Source organism: Copadichromis virginalis, linkage group LG3 (genome assembly GCF_057382275.1).
Source record: "Copadichromis virginalis isolate Kocher_CV1m ecotype Utaka linkage group LG3, C_Virginalis_male_GT1.1, whole genome shotgun sequence".
NCBI lineage: Eukaryota > Metazoa > Chordata > Actinopteri > Cichliformes > Cichlidae > Copadichromis > Copadichromis virginalis.
In genome coordinates, this window is record NC_140620.1 from 15632527 (window position 1) to 15652464 (window position 19938).

A 19938-nucleotide genomic window follows, 5' to 3' on the forward strand; every position below is an offset into this window, starting at 1 on the left:
TACACGACTTCCATAGCCAGTAATAAAACGTAAAGCACAATGGTACACAGTATCCAACCTCTTTAGGTAGTGGGCAGGTGCATTCATAAAAAGCAGGTCACCATAATCCAATAAAGGTAAAAAGGTTGAATGAATCAAATGTTTTCTCACTTGGAGGGAGAAAACAAACATAATAACTTGATACTGTCACTGGGTTTAAACTAAAGGAGTGTTCACAAGAAATCATCAGTATCAAACTGTGACAATAAAAAAATGTTCATTAAAGCAATCAAGAATGAGTTTGATGTGAATCTTTGGTAATGCATGGGGGAAGCTCTGTGCCAATTTTATCAACAGCTACGGATTTTATCCTTTTCTGGATGCAATACCTTGGCCTCCAGTAACACTATATGGAATCTTAGAGTCATTTTGACCAGGATTTCTCCTTTAATGGAAATATTAAGCAAATATTTATGACTGCTTTCTTCCATTGCTGCAATATCTTGAAAATCAGAAATATCCTGTCCCAGAGTGATGCTGAAAAACTCGTTCATGCATTTATTTCTTCTTGTCGGGAATATTGTAATTCATTATTATCAGGATGTTCTTTTTTGCGTTGGGACACAGGCAGGATGCGATGGCTGCTGTTTTATCCATGTGTGGATGCACATACCCAGCTCCCAAATTGTACCCAAATACTGTACGTCCCTCCATCCAACCACACACTTTAGGGACTGTGACCACCCACTGCACATGCTCCACCGTGGTATCACTATGAATGACAACATCATCCAGGTGGCAAACAGCATATGCAGTGTGAGGACGCAGCTATCGCTACAGGAGGTGCTGAAAAATGCCCGAGTCTTCAAACAAACCTAACAGAAGCGTGATGAATGGTACAAACCCTGCACTCACTTCTTAATTACCTGGAAGCACCTTAAAGACAACCGGCCCCTCTCAACTGCGACAAATCATCTGGAGAAAAGGTAAGCATAGCAGACCAAACACTGAGGAACAAATCCTCATTTCATCCTATGATAACAGCATTTTCACCATTTCAGCCAATTCCTTTTGCACAATTTGTCTCTTGTGCTTAGGCAACCTGTAGGGCCATGAACGCACTTTCCAGGCTGCGTTTCAAATTGGTGCTGCATGAGAGTCTTGCAGATGGTCGGGGGATGAACACATCTGCAAACTACTGTTGCAATGCAGGAACATCTGCTTTATTGGAACGTGTGAGATGCTAATCACAATGCATCTTAAACACACTCATGTTAAAACTTCATGCCCACATCTTGTTTTTAAGAAAAATTAATCATCTTTTCCTTGAAGATCATTTCAGTTTTTAATGAGCTGCAGGAACTGTGCCGAGAGCAGCCAAGTCTCCTCCTCTGATAAACCTCCACATGTACCACTGAAAACATTTAAATTAGTTTGAATCGGAAATCATGGCTCAAACTACTTGCTGTGAGACCATTTCTTTATTTTTCACACCAAACTGTTTAATAAACTTTACACAGAGTTCATCAAATATAACTGATGCTTTAACAGTATCAGGATTTCATAATGCAAACTTCAAATCAAAAGGAAAACAGCTGCAGAACATGTGGATCAAAATGAATTCATTAAAAAAAACAACGTGGACTTCAAGGATACAGTAAATACACTAAAGTGAAAGGAGGATCCAAAAATAGATGTTTAATAGGATTTAAATTAACTAAAAGTAGTCACCTGTGATCTTTAAAATGGTTCTGATGTGTGCTGCTGTTTTTAACTTTTAACAGTTCTTTGCTGCCACTGTGAATATTGTGTTCTTTCCCTAATTAAATAAAGGTTACACTGACTCACTGCTTCATCTTCTGGGGAAAAAAAAGGTATTACATGGAAATACAGCCCAAAACCAGTTCAGCTTGAGTTTCTTTTTTTCTGGACATAAAGGCAAGGCAAGGCAAGGCAAGTTTATTTGTATAGCACAATTCAACAACAAGGTGATTCAAAGTGCTTTACAGAGACATTAGAAACAAAAACAAATAAAAAGCATGATTTAAAATTGATTAAAACAAGCAAATAAACTAACTAACTAATTAACAAACAAACAAACAAAACAGTATATAAAATCAAAACAGATAAAATCAGAACAGTAGATAAAATCAGTAGTTAAATGTAAGTTTTGAAATTTAAGCTTAAAAGTGTGGATTTGGTGCTTTATTCAAATGCAGCTGAGAACAGGTGAGTCTTCAACCTGGATTTAAATGAACTGAGTGTTTCAGCTGATCTGAGGCTTTCTGGGAGTTTGTTCCAGATATAAGGAGCATAAAAGCTGAATGCAGCTTCTCCGTGTCTGGTTCTGACTCTGGGAACTGATAAATTTCATAATAAAGTGTTGTTTCAAAGCTGGTGAACAGATTTAGTTCATTTTGGAAGTTTTAAGAGCAACTGCTGTGAAAATATTTGCTTGTTTTGGGAGAAAAGGATTTAAGAGAAGATTTTACCACAGCAAGAGTTTAAATATGAATGAAGGATTGAAATTTAACTGAGGTGAAACATGCAATGAATACATAAAAAATAAGTTAATTTTGGAAAAGCTAAAAAAGTTCAAATAAAAGAAATGATTTACATATCCATATTTGATTTTTGATAGAATACCAGTTTGGTTAAAAAAAAGAAAGAAAAGACATTCCTATAACTTTAATAGTACAACTACTAAACACTACTGTGTCCTAAGGGAACAAAGGTTAAAATGTAACAGGGATAACATTTTAGAGAATTAAAATCCCTCAAAGGAAAAAACAAACTTGATATACATATCTATACATGCAGCTTCCTAAATGTAACATTCAGGATTATTCACTGCAGGTCCAGAAATCAGAGCTACCTCATCAGATCCAAGTGTGACATCAGCTGACACTCTTTACAGGAGATTCCATCTGAACTCTGTGGAGCCTGATCTCAAGGTTTTTAAGTCTGAGCCTGAAACCAGAAGAGGATCTTTCTCTCTCTTCAGATTCATTGTGATCCAGTGATTTCAGTCCTGCATGATCAGGCTGATGTTTGCACAGAGCAGATAATGAAGTGAAGGTTTTTGCACATTGGTAACAGTGAAACAGTTTATTTACAGCGTGGGATCGTTTGTGTTCGGAGTATGAACTGAGATTCCTGAAGCTCTTGTCACACTGGTCACAGCTGAAGTTCACTTCCATGTGTGTACGTTCATGTTTGTTACGATGACCTGATTGTGAGAAGCTTTTGTCACAGTGTCTGCACTTGTATGGTGTCTCTCCTGTGTGGATTCCCTTATGCTTTTTCATTGAGCTCACGTGCAGTGGTGAAGGATGACCCACACTAGTCACAGATGTGCTTTTTGAACACACTGTGGAAGAGTTCATGTATTTTTAATGTACTTGGTGTGTGGAAGCCTCTCCCACATTCTTTGCAGTAGTTCATTTGTCTCCAGTGTGGCTACGTTGATGTGGATTTAGGTCCACTTGATGATTGGAAGTTTTTCCACAAAGCTTACAAAGAAACGCTTTCCCACCACCACAGTGACGACAGGGCTGAGAACTGGATCCATCTGTGTTGCTCTGCTTTATTTATTTTTATCCTGAATGTCGCCTGAAACAAAGAGCATCTCTGCCAACGTCCAATTACATTTTACTGTTTACATTATAAGACTGAGCTTACTGAACAAAAATGACTCTTCAATTTTCCAAACAATTCATTCAGTATAACTCCGTAAGTTTACTGATCAGACTTGTTCCAAACAGTCAGGTTAAAAATACAGGATAAAAAGGTAAATACATCCTCACAGTAACTGCACTTGTAGAGTTACTTTCTGGTGTGGATCTGTTGGTGTTTATTCAGCTGATGTGGAGCTTTAAAAGTCTTCTCACACAGGTCACATTTATAAGGTCTCTCCTCAGTGTGGCTAAACGTGTTGTTGTAACTGTGCATCTGTTGTAAACAGTTTCCCACACTGATCACAGCAGGAAACATCATTTTCAGTGTGAATGCGTAGGTGACTATTTCGGTACTGTTTTTCACTGAAACGTTTTCCACAAAAGTCGCAGCTGTACGCCTTAATTCCAGAGTGGGTAACTAGATGCTTCTGTAAGTTTCGACTTTGAGCAAAAGCTTTACCACACAACTCACAGTAGTGTGCTTTAACTACAATGTGGATGAGTTGGTGTTTTTTTTTTTAAGCCCAAATGCTACGTAAAAGACTTTCCACACAAGTCACAGCTGTACGTTTTAACTCCACTGTGGATGATTTGGTGTGTTTTTAAGCTTCCAGCGTGGGTAAAAGACTTTCCACACAAGTCGCAGCTGTAAGGTTTAAATCCACTGTGGATGATTTGGTGTGTTTTTAAGCTTCCAGCCCGGGTAAAAGACTTTCCACACAAGTCGCAGCTGTAAGGTTTAACTCCACTGTGGATGAGTTGGTGTGTTTTTAAGCTTTCAGCCCGGGTAAAAGACTTTCCACACAAGTCGCAGCTGTAAGGTTTAACTCCACTGTGGATGAGTTGGTGTGTTTTTAAGCTTCCAGCGTGGGTAAAAGACTTTCCACACAAGTCGCAGCTGTAAGGTTTAAATCCACTGTGGATGAGTTGGTGTTTTTTTAAGTCTCCAGCCTGGGTAAAATCCTTTCCACACAAGTCGCAGCTGTAAGGTTTAAATCCACTGTGGATGAGTTGGTGTTTTTTTAAGTTTCCAGCCTGGGTAAAAGACTTTCCACACAAGTCGCAGCTGTAAGGTTTAACTCCACTGTGGATGAGTTGGTGTTTTTTTAAGTCTCCAGCCTGGGTAAAAGACTTTCCACACAAGTCGCAGCTGTAAGGTTTAACTCCACTGTGGATGAGTTGGTGTGTTTTTAAGCTTTCAGCCCGGGTAAAAGACTTTCCACAGATGTCGCAGCTGTAAGGTTTAAATCCACTGTGGATGATTTGGTGTTTTTTTAAGTCTCCAGCCTGGGTAAAAGACTGTCCACACAAGTCGCAGCTGTATGGTTTAAATCCACTGTGGATGAGTTGGTGTGTTTTTAAGTGTCCAGCCTGGGTAAAAGACTTTCCACACAAGTCGCAGCTGTAAGGTTTAACTCCACTGTGGATGAGTTGGTGTGTTTTTAAGCTTTCAGCCCGGGTAAAAGACTTTCCACACAAGTCGCAACTGTAAGGTTTAAATCCACTGTGGATGAGTTGGTGTCTTTTCAAGTCTCCACCCCGGCTAAAATCCTTCCCACACTCATCACAGCTGTAGGTTTTCTCTCCTTTTCTTCTGTGAGGTTTGTCGGCCTCCTGAGAGCGCTGACTTCTCGCTCCATGTTGGTCCTGCAGTGACAGAGATACAAACAGAGGCAGTGAGTGAAATGCAGTCGTGGAACAAACTGTAACTCCCTCTATTAGCGGAATCAAACATGTCAACAAACACATTGTAGGTGTGTTTCCACCACCTTCTGGTCATAGTATCACATTTGAATGATGTGCTACAATGACAGTTGTAATGAAAAATACATATTGAAGAAATATTGATAAGTGGAGAAAATATTTTACTCATAAAAAATTGAATCAATTTTTGATATTGTTGTTTCAATGTGTGCCGATAAAAATTATGTTTGTATCTTCTTGTAACATCTGAGTTGGTTTTTAAAAACCAACAAGCTGTGCAGTTTCAATAACAGTGTAACTGTGATATTTTTCTCACCTTCTGTGTTGAAGTCATTTTTTCCTCTGTAGTGGCTGAGCTGAGTCCAAATGGCTGAAATTGTTCCTCTGTTGCTCCACCAGACTCTTCTCCTGTTACTCAGCTGGGACACAAAAAGTATATGTATTTTATCCCTGATAAAAAAAAAAAAAGCAGAGCAAATAAACATGACTAAACTCCTCAGTGACAACAATACCTATGAAACTTCAATGTGGAAACTGAGAAGCAGCTACAACAAGAAAGTCATCAGTTGTCACAAGAACCTGAAAGGGAAAAAGCCACTGACCCCCCTGCATATCACTGCCTTTACCCAGTGGATGCTACACCCTGTATATATGGACTTCTATAGATCCACAAGTCCGGCTCACACTCAATGGTAGCAGTACCACCTGAAGCACCTCATTAGATTCCACCTACTCCACCCAGACAACCCACATGGAAAGGATATATATAAATCTTATAAAGTTTGTATCCGTCTTGTGTGAAACTTGTATGAAAAGCATACAAGAGTGAAAACAGATATAAGACCCCTTGAAAATTATATAAATGAAACTTCTATTTTTTGGATACTTACTAAAACAATACATGAAAGTAATGAGAAAGTGGCCACTTTCATGAGTAAATCATATAATTTTTTACTATTTCTTTTCCATATGGGAAGGTAAAGGGTGGTTGTATGTAGGGATGGGTATCGTTTAGGTTTTATCCGATACCAGGGCTGCACGATTAATCGTTAGAAAATCGCGATCTTGATTCATACTTTTGTGCGATCTCATTTCCAAATGACAACGATTTAAAAAAAAAAGAAAAAAAAAGACGACGACTGTACCGCATTTTGATCCAGGACGTAATCTGCATGAAAACAAGCGCTCACTCTTCCTGCTCAACAAATGACAAGGGCGGAGCCTTATACCACGTGATACAGAAGCTGTGCCGTGTGATGCTAAAATTAGTAGGGAAAAAACATCGGAGAGCACGTCAGGGAAGACAAGAAAGTGACAGGAGAAAATCCGTCCCGGTCAACCACCCAAACATCAATAACGGGAACCTTATACAGCGCTTCCCTATACCCGTCGAACTCCCGCAGGCACAAAGAAATTACAGAGGCCATTACTTATCACCTGACCAAAGATATGGCTCCCATCAACACTGTGCAAAATGAGAGATTTAGGAAAATGATCAACGCCCTAGACAAACGCTACACAGTGCTGTCCCGCAACTATTTTTCTATTGTTGCACTACCTGCTCTATACACGCAGTGTCGAGCAACGGTGGAGACGGAATTTCAAGCAGTACAACATTTTGCGGCAACATTTTGCGAGACATTTGTTGTTTTTATGTTTATATATTGTTTTTATGTTCAGTCTCAACTGTTACGAAGTTGATGTGCAGTTAATAAGTGCAATAAATATTTATATTGGAAAAGAAAATCGTGAGAGAATCGTGATCTCAATTCTAAGGAAAAAAAATCGTGATTCTCATTTTATGCAGAATCGTGCAGCCCTATCCGATACCAGTACCAAACTGGTACTTTTGAAACTGTACCAGTGCTTAAACAGTACTCAAACTGGTGCTTAAAGAATGGAGAACACAAAATTGGTCCAAAACCCTCTCATGTTCAGCTGTTTTTTTTGTAGAAAGATAACAATGTTAGCCTTTTCTGCAGCCATAGGGCATATATGGTATCACTCTTGGCTAGAAGCAGTGCTTAAACAATGGAAAAAGGCAAGGCAAGGCAAGTTTATTTGTATAGCACAATTCAACAACAAGGTGATTCAAAGTGCTTTACAGAGACATTAGAAACAAGAACAAATAAAAAGCATGATTTAAAATTGATTAAAACAAGCAAATAAACTAACTAACTAATTAACAAACAAACAAACAAACAAACAACAGTATATAAAATCAAAACAGATAAAATCAGAACAGTAGATAAAATCAGTAGTTAAATGTAAGTTTTGAAATTTAAGCTTAAAGTGTGGATTTGGTGCTTTATTCAAATGCAGCTGAGAACAGGTGAGTCTTCAACCTGGATTTAAATAAACTGAGTGTTTCAGCTGATCTGAGGCTTTCTGGGAGTTTGTTCCAGATATAAGGAGCATAAAAGCTGAATGCAGCTTCTCCGTGTCTGGTTCTGATTCTGGGAACTGATAAAAGACCGGATCCAGATGACCTGAGGGATCTGGAAGGTTCATACTGGGTCAGGAGGTCACTGATGTATTTTGGTCCTAAACCATTCAGAGCTTTATAGGCCAGCATCAGGACTTTAAAGTCTATCCTCTGACGGACAGGCAGCCAGTGTAAAGACCTCAGAGTTGGACTGATGTGGTCCACTTTTTTGGTCTTAGTGAGGACTCGAGCAGCAGAGTTCTGAATGAGCTGTAGTTGTCTGACTGATTTTTTAGGTAGACCTGTAAAGATGCTGTTACAGTAATCAAGCCTACTAAAGATGAATGTATGGACTAGTTTTTCCAGGTCCTGTTGAGACATCAGATCTTTTATCCTTGATATATTCTTGAGGTGATAGTAAGCTGACTTTGTTATTGTCTTAATGTGTTTTTCTAAGTTTAGGTCTGCATCCATCACTACACCCAAATTTCTCGCCTGGTTTGTGGTTTTTAGATGTATAGATTGAAGTTCTCTGGTGACCTGTAATCGTTTTTCTTTGGCGCCAAAGACTATTACCTCAGTTTTGTTTTTGTTTAGCTGGAGAAAATTGTGGCACAACCAGTCATTGATTTCCTCAATGCATTTACCAAGAGCCTGTACAGGGCCTCGGTCTCCTGGTGACATTGTGATATATATTTGTGTGTCATCTGCATAGCTGTGATAGTTTATTTTGTTGTTGTTTATAATCTGTGCCAGTGGGAGCATGTAGATGTTAAACAGAAGGGGTCCCAAGATGGAACCTTGGGGAACTCCACATGTGATACTTGTCTGCTCAGATGTGAAGTTACCTATTGATACAAAGTATTTCCTGTTTTCTACGTATGTTTTGAACCAGTTTAGTACAGTTCCTGAAAGACCTGTCCAGTTCTCCAGTCGTTTGAGTAATATGTTGTGGTCAACTGTATCAAATGCTGCACTGAGATCCAGTAAAACTAAGACTGACATTTTTCCACTGTCTGTATTCAGACATATGTCATTGAACACTTTGGTCAGAGCGGTTTCAGTGCTGTGATTCTGTCTAAAACCTGACTGGAAGGCATCGTAGCAATTATTCTGTTTTAAGAAGTAACTGAGCTGTTGAGAAACTGCTTTTTCAATGATCTTACTTAAAAACGGGAGATTTGAGATCGGCCTGTAGTTGTTCATTTGTGTCTTGTCAAGATTGTCCTTTTTCAGTATAGGTTTGATTACAGCAGTTTTTAGTGATTCTGGAAACACACCTGATAATAAAGAAAAGTTGACGATCTGTAACAGGTCTGACTCTAAAGTCTTTGAGACCTTTTTGAAAAAACTTGTTGGCAGGACATCTAAACAGCAGGAGGAGGAGTTCAGTTGACCTAAGATGTCCTCCAGGTCTTTGCTGTTAATAGGTTGAAACTGTTTCATGGTGTTTAAACAGTTTTTTGGTGGACACAGTACATATCCTGGATCTGCTGTTGATGTACCAATTGCTTGTCTAATTTTTTGGATTTTTTCAGTGAAGAATTTGGCAAAGTCATTGCAGGCCATGGTCGAATGAAGTTCAGCTGCCACTGACACAGGGGGGTTTGTTAGCCTGTCAACTGTAGAAAATAAGACCCGAGCATTATGGCTGTTTTTAGTGATGATGTCAGAGAAGTAGGACCTCCTTGCATTCCTCAGTTGTAAATTATAATTGTGAAGTTTCTCTTTATAAATGTCATAATGAACCTGGAGGTTTGTTTTTCTCCATCTGCGCTCAGCTTTCCTACACTCTCTTTTTTCATTTTTCACCAGTGTGGAGTTTCTCCATGGAGACTTTTTCCTTCCAGAGATAACCTTCACCTTAATGGGAGCAATAGTGTCCATTACATTTAACATGTTAGCATTGAAGCTATTGACGAGCTCATTGACTGACCCTCTGGACAGGTCAGGTGTTAATGGGAAGACCTGGTTAAAGATCTCACTACTGTGTTCAGTTATACACCGTTTTGTGATCACTGTTGTTGATATATTTGTGTGGGCTGAGATTTTACTTTCAAAGAAAACACAGTAATGATCAGACACGCCCACATCAGACACAGTAACCTTTGAAATGCTCAGGCCTTTGGAGATCAGTAGGTCAAGAGTGTGTCCTCTATTATGTGTGGCCTCTGTTACATGCTGAGTCAGCCCAAAGTTGCCCAGAGTGTTACTCAGGTCTTTAGTCCCTTTGTCCTGAGGGTTGTCCACATGGATGTTAAAATCCCCAACAATAATTACACAGTCAAAATCAACACAGATCACAGACAGCAGTTCACTGAGGTCATTAAAAAAGTCTGTGCAGTATTTGGGAGGCCTGTAAACATTAAGAAACACAACTTTGGATGGGGCCTTCAGCTGTAAAGCCACATATTCAAAAGACTGAAAACTTCCAGGAGATAGCTGCTTACATTGAAATGATTCATTAAATAAGACAGCAACCCCTCCTCCTCTCCTGCTCGCCCTGACCTCACTGATAAAACTGTAGTTAGGAGGGGTCGTCTCGATGAGAACAGCTCCACTGTTACTTTGGTCCAACCAAGTTTCAGTTAAAAACATAAAATCAAGGCTGTGCTCAGTGATTAAATCATTAATTAAAAATGTTTTCCCAGCTAGAGATCTAATGTTTAATAAAGCCAACTTAAGTGTTTTAGAGGTATTACTTGTCCCCTCGTGTTTGGGAGCAGTCTGTGGCACACAAGGTATGTTTACTATGTTTAAAGATCTTTTAGAGTGCAGCTCTCTGTGTTTTGACCAGGCCACATGTCTCCTGTCACCTAAAAGTACAGAAATTTTAAAACCTTCTAGTAAACAGGGTCCCAGCTTCTCCTGGGAAAAGTCATCACTGCCATAATCCTCACAGCCCGGACCCTCCACACATCACACATCAGACTGCGGAGACAGGGCATGAAGAGGAACTAAGGGGGGCGAGGCTGGGCAATGTGACTTCGATTGCTCTGTTGAGGGTGGGGCTCGATGGCGAACCTTTGGCCGCTCTGGTGGGGGGTTTATGGGGGACAAAAAGGGATTGGGACGGGGGGTAGATCTGAGCCCAGCATTGACCCGCTCCATCATCTCCTCAGTGAATTTCAGGTGTGGGGAGGAGGGAGAAAGGGAGGGGGAGGAGGGTGATGGCCTGTCAGGGGTTTGGGGGACTGGGGAAGGTCGTGGTCCCTTGTCCTGGTCGTTGGTGTTGTTGAGAGAGTTGGAGGCAAATAGGGACCCCTCTTCTTGCCTTAGATGTCTCTCCTTTCTGAGGCTCTTCCTCAGATGCCATGGATGTCTCTCCTTTCTGAGGCTCTTCCCGGGTGGGGGCAAATGGAGCTCCTCCTCAAGGTTTCTGCTGGGCTTTGTCTGTTCTTGGAGTACTGTTTGTTCCTCTTTATGAGATAACTCCTCGTTTATCTCAGCCTTGGCACCAAGCACAGATGGATGACGTATGGAATAAAACAAGTTGGAGGTGAACAGTTTCACCCCTGACTTGTTAAAATTAAATCCATTTGCTTTGAACAGATGCCTGCGTTCCCAAAAAATATTAAAGTTGTCGATAAAATGCACTGAGTGGTCAGCACATGCTGATATAAGCCATTTATTCAGTGTAAACAACCTGCTGAATCTCTCGTCTCCTCCTCTGACCGGCGGTACAGGTCCACTGATGAATACAGCTGCATTCAGAGAGTTTACAGTATTTAGTAATCCAGTAAAGTCCCGTTTCAGAACCTCCGACTGTTGTTTGGACACATCGTTTGACCCTGTATGCAGAACAATGTTTGTCACAGTTGGATATTCATCTGCAATTTGAAGAATTCTCTCCTTCAGGTTGTTGACCATATCGTTAGGAAAGCAGAGGACTTTAGTGTTCTTACCGCACATCCTTTGTACATCCTTTACGGCAGAGTCACCCACAATCAGAGTTTCAGGCCTAGCCTTTAGCTTTCCCTGTGGCCTTTCACTTTTCAACAGATTTTCAGACCTTATTTCGCTGCTTTTAGATGGATGGTTGTCCGATATAGATCCAGGGTCCTTTGATAGTGGAGCAAATCTGTTCTGCAGTTTCACATTCAGTTGTTTTGGAGGTTTGTTGTTAACCTTCCTATTCACGGTTGTCCAGTCCTGTTTCCTCCCGTATACAGGGGTAAAAGAGCTTCTCTGTCTCGTAGGAAGTGAAGGCCAGTCGGTTTCAGAGATTTCAGCTCGCTGTGCCCTGCCTGTGATACGTCCTCCCCCTTCCAGGAGACATGATTTATGTCTTGGTTTTGCACCAAGACAGTCTAAGGGGGGATTATCACTTGAGGATTTATAATAATGCACAGAGTCTACTTTCTTGGTCATGTTATCTGTGCTCCTTAGCTGTGTACTAGCTTGCTCATCGCCATTGTTTTGAATCAAAGGCAAGGTTGTTTCATTTCCACACAGTCCATTTACCTCCACGTTTACTTCTAAGCGATGAATTTTTGTCTCCAGTACTGCAATCTTCTGCAGGAGGCTGTGGTAGTCATCTGTGGAGAGGGAAGGCATCTTGTTGCTAGTTAGCCTAGCGGTTAGCACCTTTCCAGGCTATTGAGGCTGCTCGGTGCCCAGACGCTGTAATCAGGCTTCAGCTGTGTCTAGGCCACAGACACACGGAGAGCTGAGGACAAGGTAACTGTAAAAATGTTGCTGTTTCTGTTAAGAACACTTTAGTCCTAATGATCTATAAGTGTCCAGAAGTTATCGCAGGTAAGCTCACACGGAAAAAAGGGAAAAAAGGGAAAAAATCAGCATAAAAATCAATAAAAATCAATATAAGAAGCAAAGCATTCAAGAGCAAAGAGATGAAGCGTCCACACTCACAAAGGGGAGGAGCAAAGTTTGTCCAAAAACCTCTCATGTTTAGCCGTTTCCCATTTTTTCTTTGGTCATTTTAGCCTTTTGGCCAGGGTGAAGGGAGTATCTGCCATCAGACAAGAAGAAAGCCATGTAACTATGACGGTGTTTGCTAGTTCACCTTACATGCATTAATGTAATAACGTGGTTAGCCTACTCAACGTAAATTACACACGAACAACATTAATCTACATATATTGTTACAAATATATGTAAGAACTGAGCCAAATTTAGTAATGCCAACAAAATGAAATAACAATATTTGTATCTTATATATGATACATTCTTCCACAGGAGCTGCTGATCCAGTTCTACACTGCGGTCATTGAGTCTGTCCTGTGCTCCTCCATCACAGTCTGGTATGGAGCAGCCACTAAACAGGACAGGAGCAGACTGCAGCGGACTGTACGGGCAGCAGAAAGGATCATCGGCACCCCCCTGCCCTCCATCCAGGATCTGTACCTCTCAAGAACCAGGAAACGGGCAGGGAAAATCATCACAGACCCCTCACACCCTGGACACAGACTTTTTGATCTGCTGCCCTCTGGCAGACGGTACAGAAGCCTGCAGACCAGGACCACCCGACACAGGAACAGTTTCTTTCTCCTCGCCATCTCCCTTCTTAACAGTTGACCTGTCACACTGCTCCCACTGCCAGACTGCAACTGCACCTTATGTACATTTTGTAGTATTCATTCCACCTCATTCATTTCTGTATTTTATGTATATAAGTTTAGGTTCGTTATTTATAGTTGGTTTACACAGCTTTGTGTATGTATGTGTATATATAGACACGTGTGTGTGTGTGTGTGTGTGTGTGTGTGTGTGTGTGTGTGTGTGTGTGTGTGTGATTTACATTGCTGTGCTTGAGAGCCACCATCTACTGAAACCAAATTCCCTGTATGTGTCTGCACATATACCTGGCCAATAAACACTATTCCGATTCAGATACATCTATATATACACTGTCAAAGATACTTGTCTTTGAGTGAAGATTTAAGGTGATAGGACATAAATAAATGCAACTTGAATCTTTACTGAAGCTCAGTATTTGACACAGAGTTCAAGTTCAATGCTGTAATAACTAATAATGATTAATATAATAATAACTGTAATATTGGCAGTATAATATTTACATCACCAACATGAGATGATTTTAGTCTCATGAACAACATTAGCTAATTGTTATTTACTAGCTAATCTTAAAATGACTGTTCAGGACAGAAATGAAGCCCAACAATCATGTTTTTACAGTCCCGCGGTCTCAGCTTTAGATACTCAACAAATCAAACAAAGCTCATAAAAAAATAAACAGATGAACAAAAACTGTTTCTCTTCCATTTCAAACAATGCTGTATGAAACGTTTCAGCGGTTAGTATCAAAAAACAAGTTACCAGGTTTGACAGGCTCATGCCCACTCACGTCAGACCACTGGCTTGTGCCTGTCCGTTCGACAACCTCGGACCGTCCAAACCTCTAACTTCCACCCCAATACCACAGGACGAGCCCCCAAGCTGTTACGAGTTCAAAATTGGGGATGGAGACAAGAGAAAAAACCACAATAACAACACTGGTCCGGCCGGGTTAAGTCAAACGATGATTTTAATGATCTACCTGTTGAATTATTTCCAAAGTGTGCCAAATTGGACATGATTAAATTAAAAGTCTACTCACTGAAATTACTGGTAGAGGGTCTGTTTTGATTTTGATGAGGATCCGCGTGTGTCTAATGCAGTTAAAGTCGGTTAAGAGTATTTAATGAAGTTGAAAAAGTATGAAAGAAATGCTGGGTTAGAGTCCCAAGAAATTGAGTTAAAGGCTCAAGTAGTTTGGTAGGGAATTGGTCATGTTGTTGGTTAAAGTCCAAATTGGTTATAAGTGTGGACCTGTGTGATTATAAGTGAGGGAAAGGCTCCATTGACCTCTAGGTTGCACTTGCCTTAGTCAGACTCTTGTTTTAGGGTGTTGACCGTTGTTTCAAAGTGTTATAAATTATTATAGGACGGCAGTCGGAAACTGCTAAGAAGCGCATAGCCCGGAGGTTACGCTCCCTCCTGGCCATGGACGCGCGGTCTTGACCTGTCGGCGAACAGGGTTAGTTCAGTTTGGCTTATCTGTGGGGTACAGGGCATCATGGAATAAGCTAGGAGTTAGAGTCTCCTCACCGTTTGAAACGGTGTGATGTGCTTTTTTGGACACAGTTAAATTGAGTTAGGAACTTTAGAAATTAGGCCATAGGTTGTTCTGGAGGAAACAGATACTGGTTAATTGATTACAAAAAAGTTAGACTTTCTTCGGTTGGACCCGTTAACTTAAATTTGTCGAAATTTGTTAGGTGCTAAATCTGTCAGGCCTGTCAGTGATTGTAAATATAAGACGTCTTTGTAATATAAAATAACAGAGCTTTGTGTGAGACTGTGTGTGGCGTGCAGCTGCAGCGCTGCGAGCTATTTTTAGACTGTGTGTGAACATGCAAATGAGGTGGCTGCTGTGAAGCGCACAGAGGAGTTTTGCTTGCTGTTTAGCGTGTTATTGAGTTTTATAATTATGATTTGTAAATAATGATACATGCCTGTAATTAAAACGCTGATTTTGCTGATTATAATATTACAAATAAGGTTTTGAATGACTAGGGTGAATGTTTGATGTTTGGCTGGGTTTTGATATAGAAGAGACAAATCATGTATGATTTAGACCGGCACTTCAGCCGGCATAGTAAGATTGTGATGAAAATGATATTAAATAAATCTCTTAGTGTGTTGATACAGGTGGCTATGGGCCTGGACCAACTGCCCCCACAAGCACAGCGGCCGAAGCAAAATTATAGTAATGGAAACCACACTCAGCAAGAATCAGCAGCTGTGGAAAAGACAGCAGCTAGCAGAGAATTAAAGGAGAAATTAAGAGAAGTTTTTAACACATAAAATTGGGGCCAACAGACTTGTGGAAGTTGGGAAGGTGTCCGGAGCATCACAACAAAAGGTGAAACAAAAACACACACAAGCAGAGTAATGTGAGAGAGGCACGTGCTAGAGGAATGCCTCGTTTGAAAAAAAAAGAAAAGAAAAAAAAAAGTTAAATTAACCCACCTACAAACGCACACACGTGCAATGAAGAAACAGCTTAAATTCATGAACACGTGAAGATTTTCCAGCAAGTTTAAAGCAGCGAAACTTAACATACACCTGTTGTTAAATAATAAAGTTTATCCACTACTAACAAATAAACTCTCTGGGTTGCAGGACAACAACTTAACTTCAAAAAAGACACTGGCCCAACCCGGGGTAGCGGTCATGTCCGGTTGGGGGCTCTTTTCTGACCGTTTCCTCGTGGCTGCGTGCAGCGGGGCTAGGGGAGGGTTTGTGCTGACTAGGGCTGCCACAAACGATTATTTTGATAGTCGACTAGTCACCGATTATTTTTGCGATTAGTCGACTAATCAGATCATCATCCATTGGACGTAAAACGTACAGCAGCATCTGCTCTTATATAACTATCATTAGCTTACAGCTTTAAGTGTTTAAGGTCTGTGCTAACTAAAAATAAAGACAAGATGATAGTTTATTAAATTTTAATGAAATTTGCAGATTGTTTCGGTGAAGTTTAATAAACTCCTTGCTATCTAAAATCTAACAGGACACCGGAGTATATTCTCAGCATCTCACACTTCTGATAATCAGCTGTCTGCTTGAGGTTTATTCAGCTGTGTAAAAACTATAACTTTAATCGGGCCTCGGGGACTTGGGTCCTGGTTTGTGTGTTGCTGGGGTTGTGGGCAGGTGGGTGCGTGGGGGCCCATCCCTGGCACATGGTGCCGCCGGTGTGTCGAGTCACCTGGGGGGCTCTTCAAATGGTGGGGGAGATTGTCACACCTTGCAGGAGCTTTCCTCCTTCAGCCTCTCCTCAGGAACTCTCTGCAGGAGGAGGAGATACAGGAGAGGTGGAGGAAGATCTCAGCCTGGGCGTCTATCGTCTCATGTAATCTGGAAGATGAGTGGATGGGGGGGGGGGGGGGGGTGCAGTTTTCTCTGTGGGTGGGGTTGGGTGGACTGTCCCGGGCTCTGTGGGGCCGGGGGGCGCTGCTGCGCTGGGCCCCGGTCTGGATGGGCCTGGGCCCCCTTTACCTGGCGGGTCGCAGAGTATGGGAGTGCCTACTGGGGTCAGCGGGGGAGCTGGCCCCAGGGAGGGGTCACCTGCCGCTCCCTTCCTTCTCTCCCCATCTCCAGCTGCCTCCCTCTTCCCGCTCCACCACAACCACAGCCTCCCTGCTGCTGCGGAGTCGGGGCGGTCTGCCTCTCCCCGCCACAGGGAAAAGGGTAACACCACCTGGGTCTGGGTGCAGTTCCCCCCTCCAGGGGCAAGGGTACCTAGACCCGGTTTGTAGAGTACGCTTGGGGAGTGTGATCGTGTATACAGCGTCTCTTTATGTCTGTCTCCACATCGGTTGAGTGTGAAGTGCACATGAGAGCATGAGGGTGGGAATGGATGTTTGTGTCTGTGTGTGCCTGTATGTCTGTGTCTATATGTCAAGTTGGGTATCAGACGCCACCTCTCTGGGGACATCTCAGGCCTCCAAACCTTGGAGGGCCTATCTCCACCCACCACCACTTCCCCTGCCGGTGGCGTACTCCCTCAGGTGTCGGTGCGTTGGTGGTTCTTTGTGTCTGGGGGTGGGCATCCGTGTACACACCGGCTCACTCCTTGGCGGCCGCTTATCGGGGCCTGGAGCCTGGGGCTCGCTCGGACCACTTCGGAGGTGGGGTGCCCCCGGCCTCTCGGCCTGGGGCTCGGTCACTCAGGCACAGCTGGCTGCCAGCGGAGCTCACGGGCACGTTACTGCAACTCCCCTGGCTTCTGCTCCGCGGCTGCTGAATGAGCCCTCATCTGGGACTCTCCTCAGCTCTTACTGGGACAGTGGCGCGGCTGCCCCTCTGTGGGTCTTCCTTGGTCTCTTGTGTTCTGGGGGCCTCTGGATGTCTGGAGTTTTGATCTCCTCCATACCTGCTTGATACCATAAAGGATAGGGCTGTGGCTCCCCACACTCCCTAGCAGATCATTACATGGAGAAACCTTTGGAATGCAAGCATGCTGATCCACACAGGTATGCACACAGGTGTACACATGGGTATTCACAGACACGGACTACAGCTTTCTTGGCTGCTGCCTCAAAGCACATTGTGCGCTGTCTATCTTGCGTGCTGCACAATATCGTTTATTATTTAGTAACTATTGATATCGATTGCTAGCTAGTTTATTGTGATGGTGCTTTTTTTTTTCTTATTATGTTGCTGCAATGCGTCCTGTCATAGAACCCTCCAACGCATAGTGAGGGCTGCAGAGAGGATCATTGGTGTCTCTCTCCCCTCCCTCCAGGACATTTACAGCACCAGTCTCACTAAAAAAGCCCTTTGCATAGCGGCTGATCCCACGCACCCAATGCAAAGCTTCTTCAAGCTGCTGCCGTCGGGGAGGAGACTGCGGAGTCTCCAGGCCAGGACCAGCAGGCTGAAGGACAGCTTCATCCATCAGGCTGTCAGGAAGCTAAACTCCCTCCCGATTCTGCCCCCTCTCCCCTCTCTCCTCCACGGTCTCACTGAACTCTGTCACACACACTCACACACACACACACACTCTCTCTGACTCACTCACTGGCCTGCACCAGTTACCAGTCACTTTGTGGAGCATTGGACTGCCATTACCTCATAAGACTTTGTGTTACACTATCTCTTACCGTACATTACTAAATCTCCATTTGCACTATTTGCCTATTTGCACTACTCTGCCTGGTTTGCACTCAATGTCATTTACCCTTATATTGTATATTGTATAGCTTTCTTGTTATATGTAAAATTGTATTATATTATTTAATTTTTTTTACTTTAAAATATTTTACTTGCATTTTTAATCACTCTTATATTTAAATGTTCATTTTCTATTTTATCTAGGGATTGAGAGTAACGAAGTTTCTATTCTCTGCATGTCCTGTACATGTGGCAGAATTGACAATAAAGTTGACTTTGACTTTGACTTTGTGTTCGTTTTGTTTTTTCTCTTTATGCTTGATTACAGGCTGCTTTGTCGGCCCGGAAAGCCGAGGCTGACCTGGACTCCTGCTCTCCCCCCTACCATCTTTGCTCTCTCCTCTACCATCTTTGATGTGACCCTGACCAAATGCTACAGCAGCTGGACCCACAACAACAACCTGAAAATGTCAACAGTGCTGCAGGAAAACGATCTCATGCAGCGGAGACGGAGAGCGTTAAATCCAAGGCCCGTTTCACTACACGGGGAGATTTCCAGACAGCTTCAGCTGACAGAGCTGTGACGAGACGCCCATTAAGCCCAGATGAAAAGTGAGGCCGAGCAAAAGAATGCTGACCTTAACAACTCTGCATTAAAACTGTGCAGGACAGTGACGGACCAACACGGACGTTCGGGCAGCAAAAAGGGCGTGCCAGAGACAGGAGGAGGTCAGGAGGCACCTTGGAATGAACAAAAGCACCAGGAGAAAATAAGCTGAAGGCACAGGTGTCGGGGCTCGGCCAGGAGCTGACCTCTGAGAAGAGCCGAACAGCAAAGCTGTAGAAGGCCGTGGAGCAAAGCAAGGGAAACATCAATGGACTTCATTCTGACTTGTACGGAGAAGACTCTGAGGTTTCTGCCCTCAGTAAGAGCTCAAGGCATCAGAGCAGGAACTGAACATGGCTCAGGAGGAGCTGGCTGATAATCGAACCCATCAGGCTTGGAGTCCCAGACACAGGACTTCGAATCAGGCCGGAGCTTGCTGGAGCAGGAGGTCGCCAAACCTGACGAAAAAGCTCCAACAGCAGGAGCAAGCCCTGAAGGAGCTACAGAAGCAAAAGGGTCAAGTTAAGGAGGAGCGGAACAAGGAGAAGATGCAGGATACTGGAGAAAAGGACTGCCTCAATTGGGGCCAGAACCAGTATGGACAGAACTTTGAGCAGCAGCACCAACGGATGCAAACGGACTGAAAAGGAGGAGGGCAGGACCCCAGGGCACGCTTCAGGCCGTGGTTTACCCAGAACACCAGAACAGGAAAGTGATGAACATAAACACCCACATCTACATGCACTGACTCAGAATGAAGAGAAACACACATATGCACATATGCACTTGTTGATTGAGTGAGAAATGACACACACACACACAAATCGAAATGCTGATTCAATTCACTGAGAAGTGATCCACACACACACGCTGATGCAATGAAGAATGCTTTACTAACA

General features: G+C 42.6%; 1 protein-coding gene and 1 pseudogene across 1 annotated transcript in view; both read right to left on the reverse strand.

Annotated features, from left to right (window-relative positions):
* Positions 1–1445: 1445 nt before the first annotated feature.
* Positions 1446–3975, reverse strand: LOC146713016 (uncharacterized; annotated as a pseudogene).
* LOC146713017 (uncharacterized) overlaps positions 1923–19938 on the reverse strand; it is a 36614-nt gene continuing 18598 nt past the window's right edge. The window contains exons 2-3 of the mRNA XM_085452309.1: positions 5677–5779; positions 1923–5303 (exon numbers count right to left, since the gene is read on the reverse strand). Of these exons, the coding sequence (XP_085308435.1) occupies positions 4188–5303; positions 5677–5694 (1134 nt within the window). The 5' untranslated portion in view covers positions 5695–5779 and the 3' untranslated portion in view covers positions 1923–4187. The remainder of the gene's footprint in view (positions 5304–5676; positions 5780–19938) is intronic.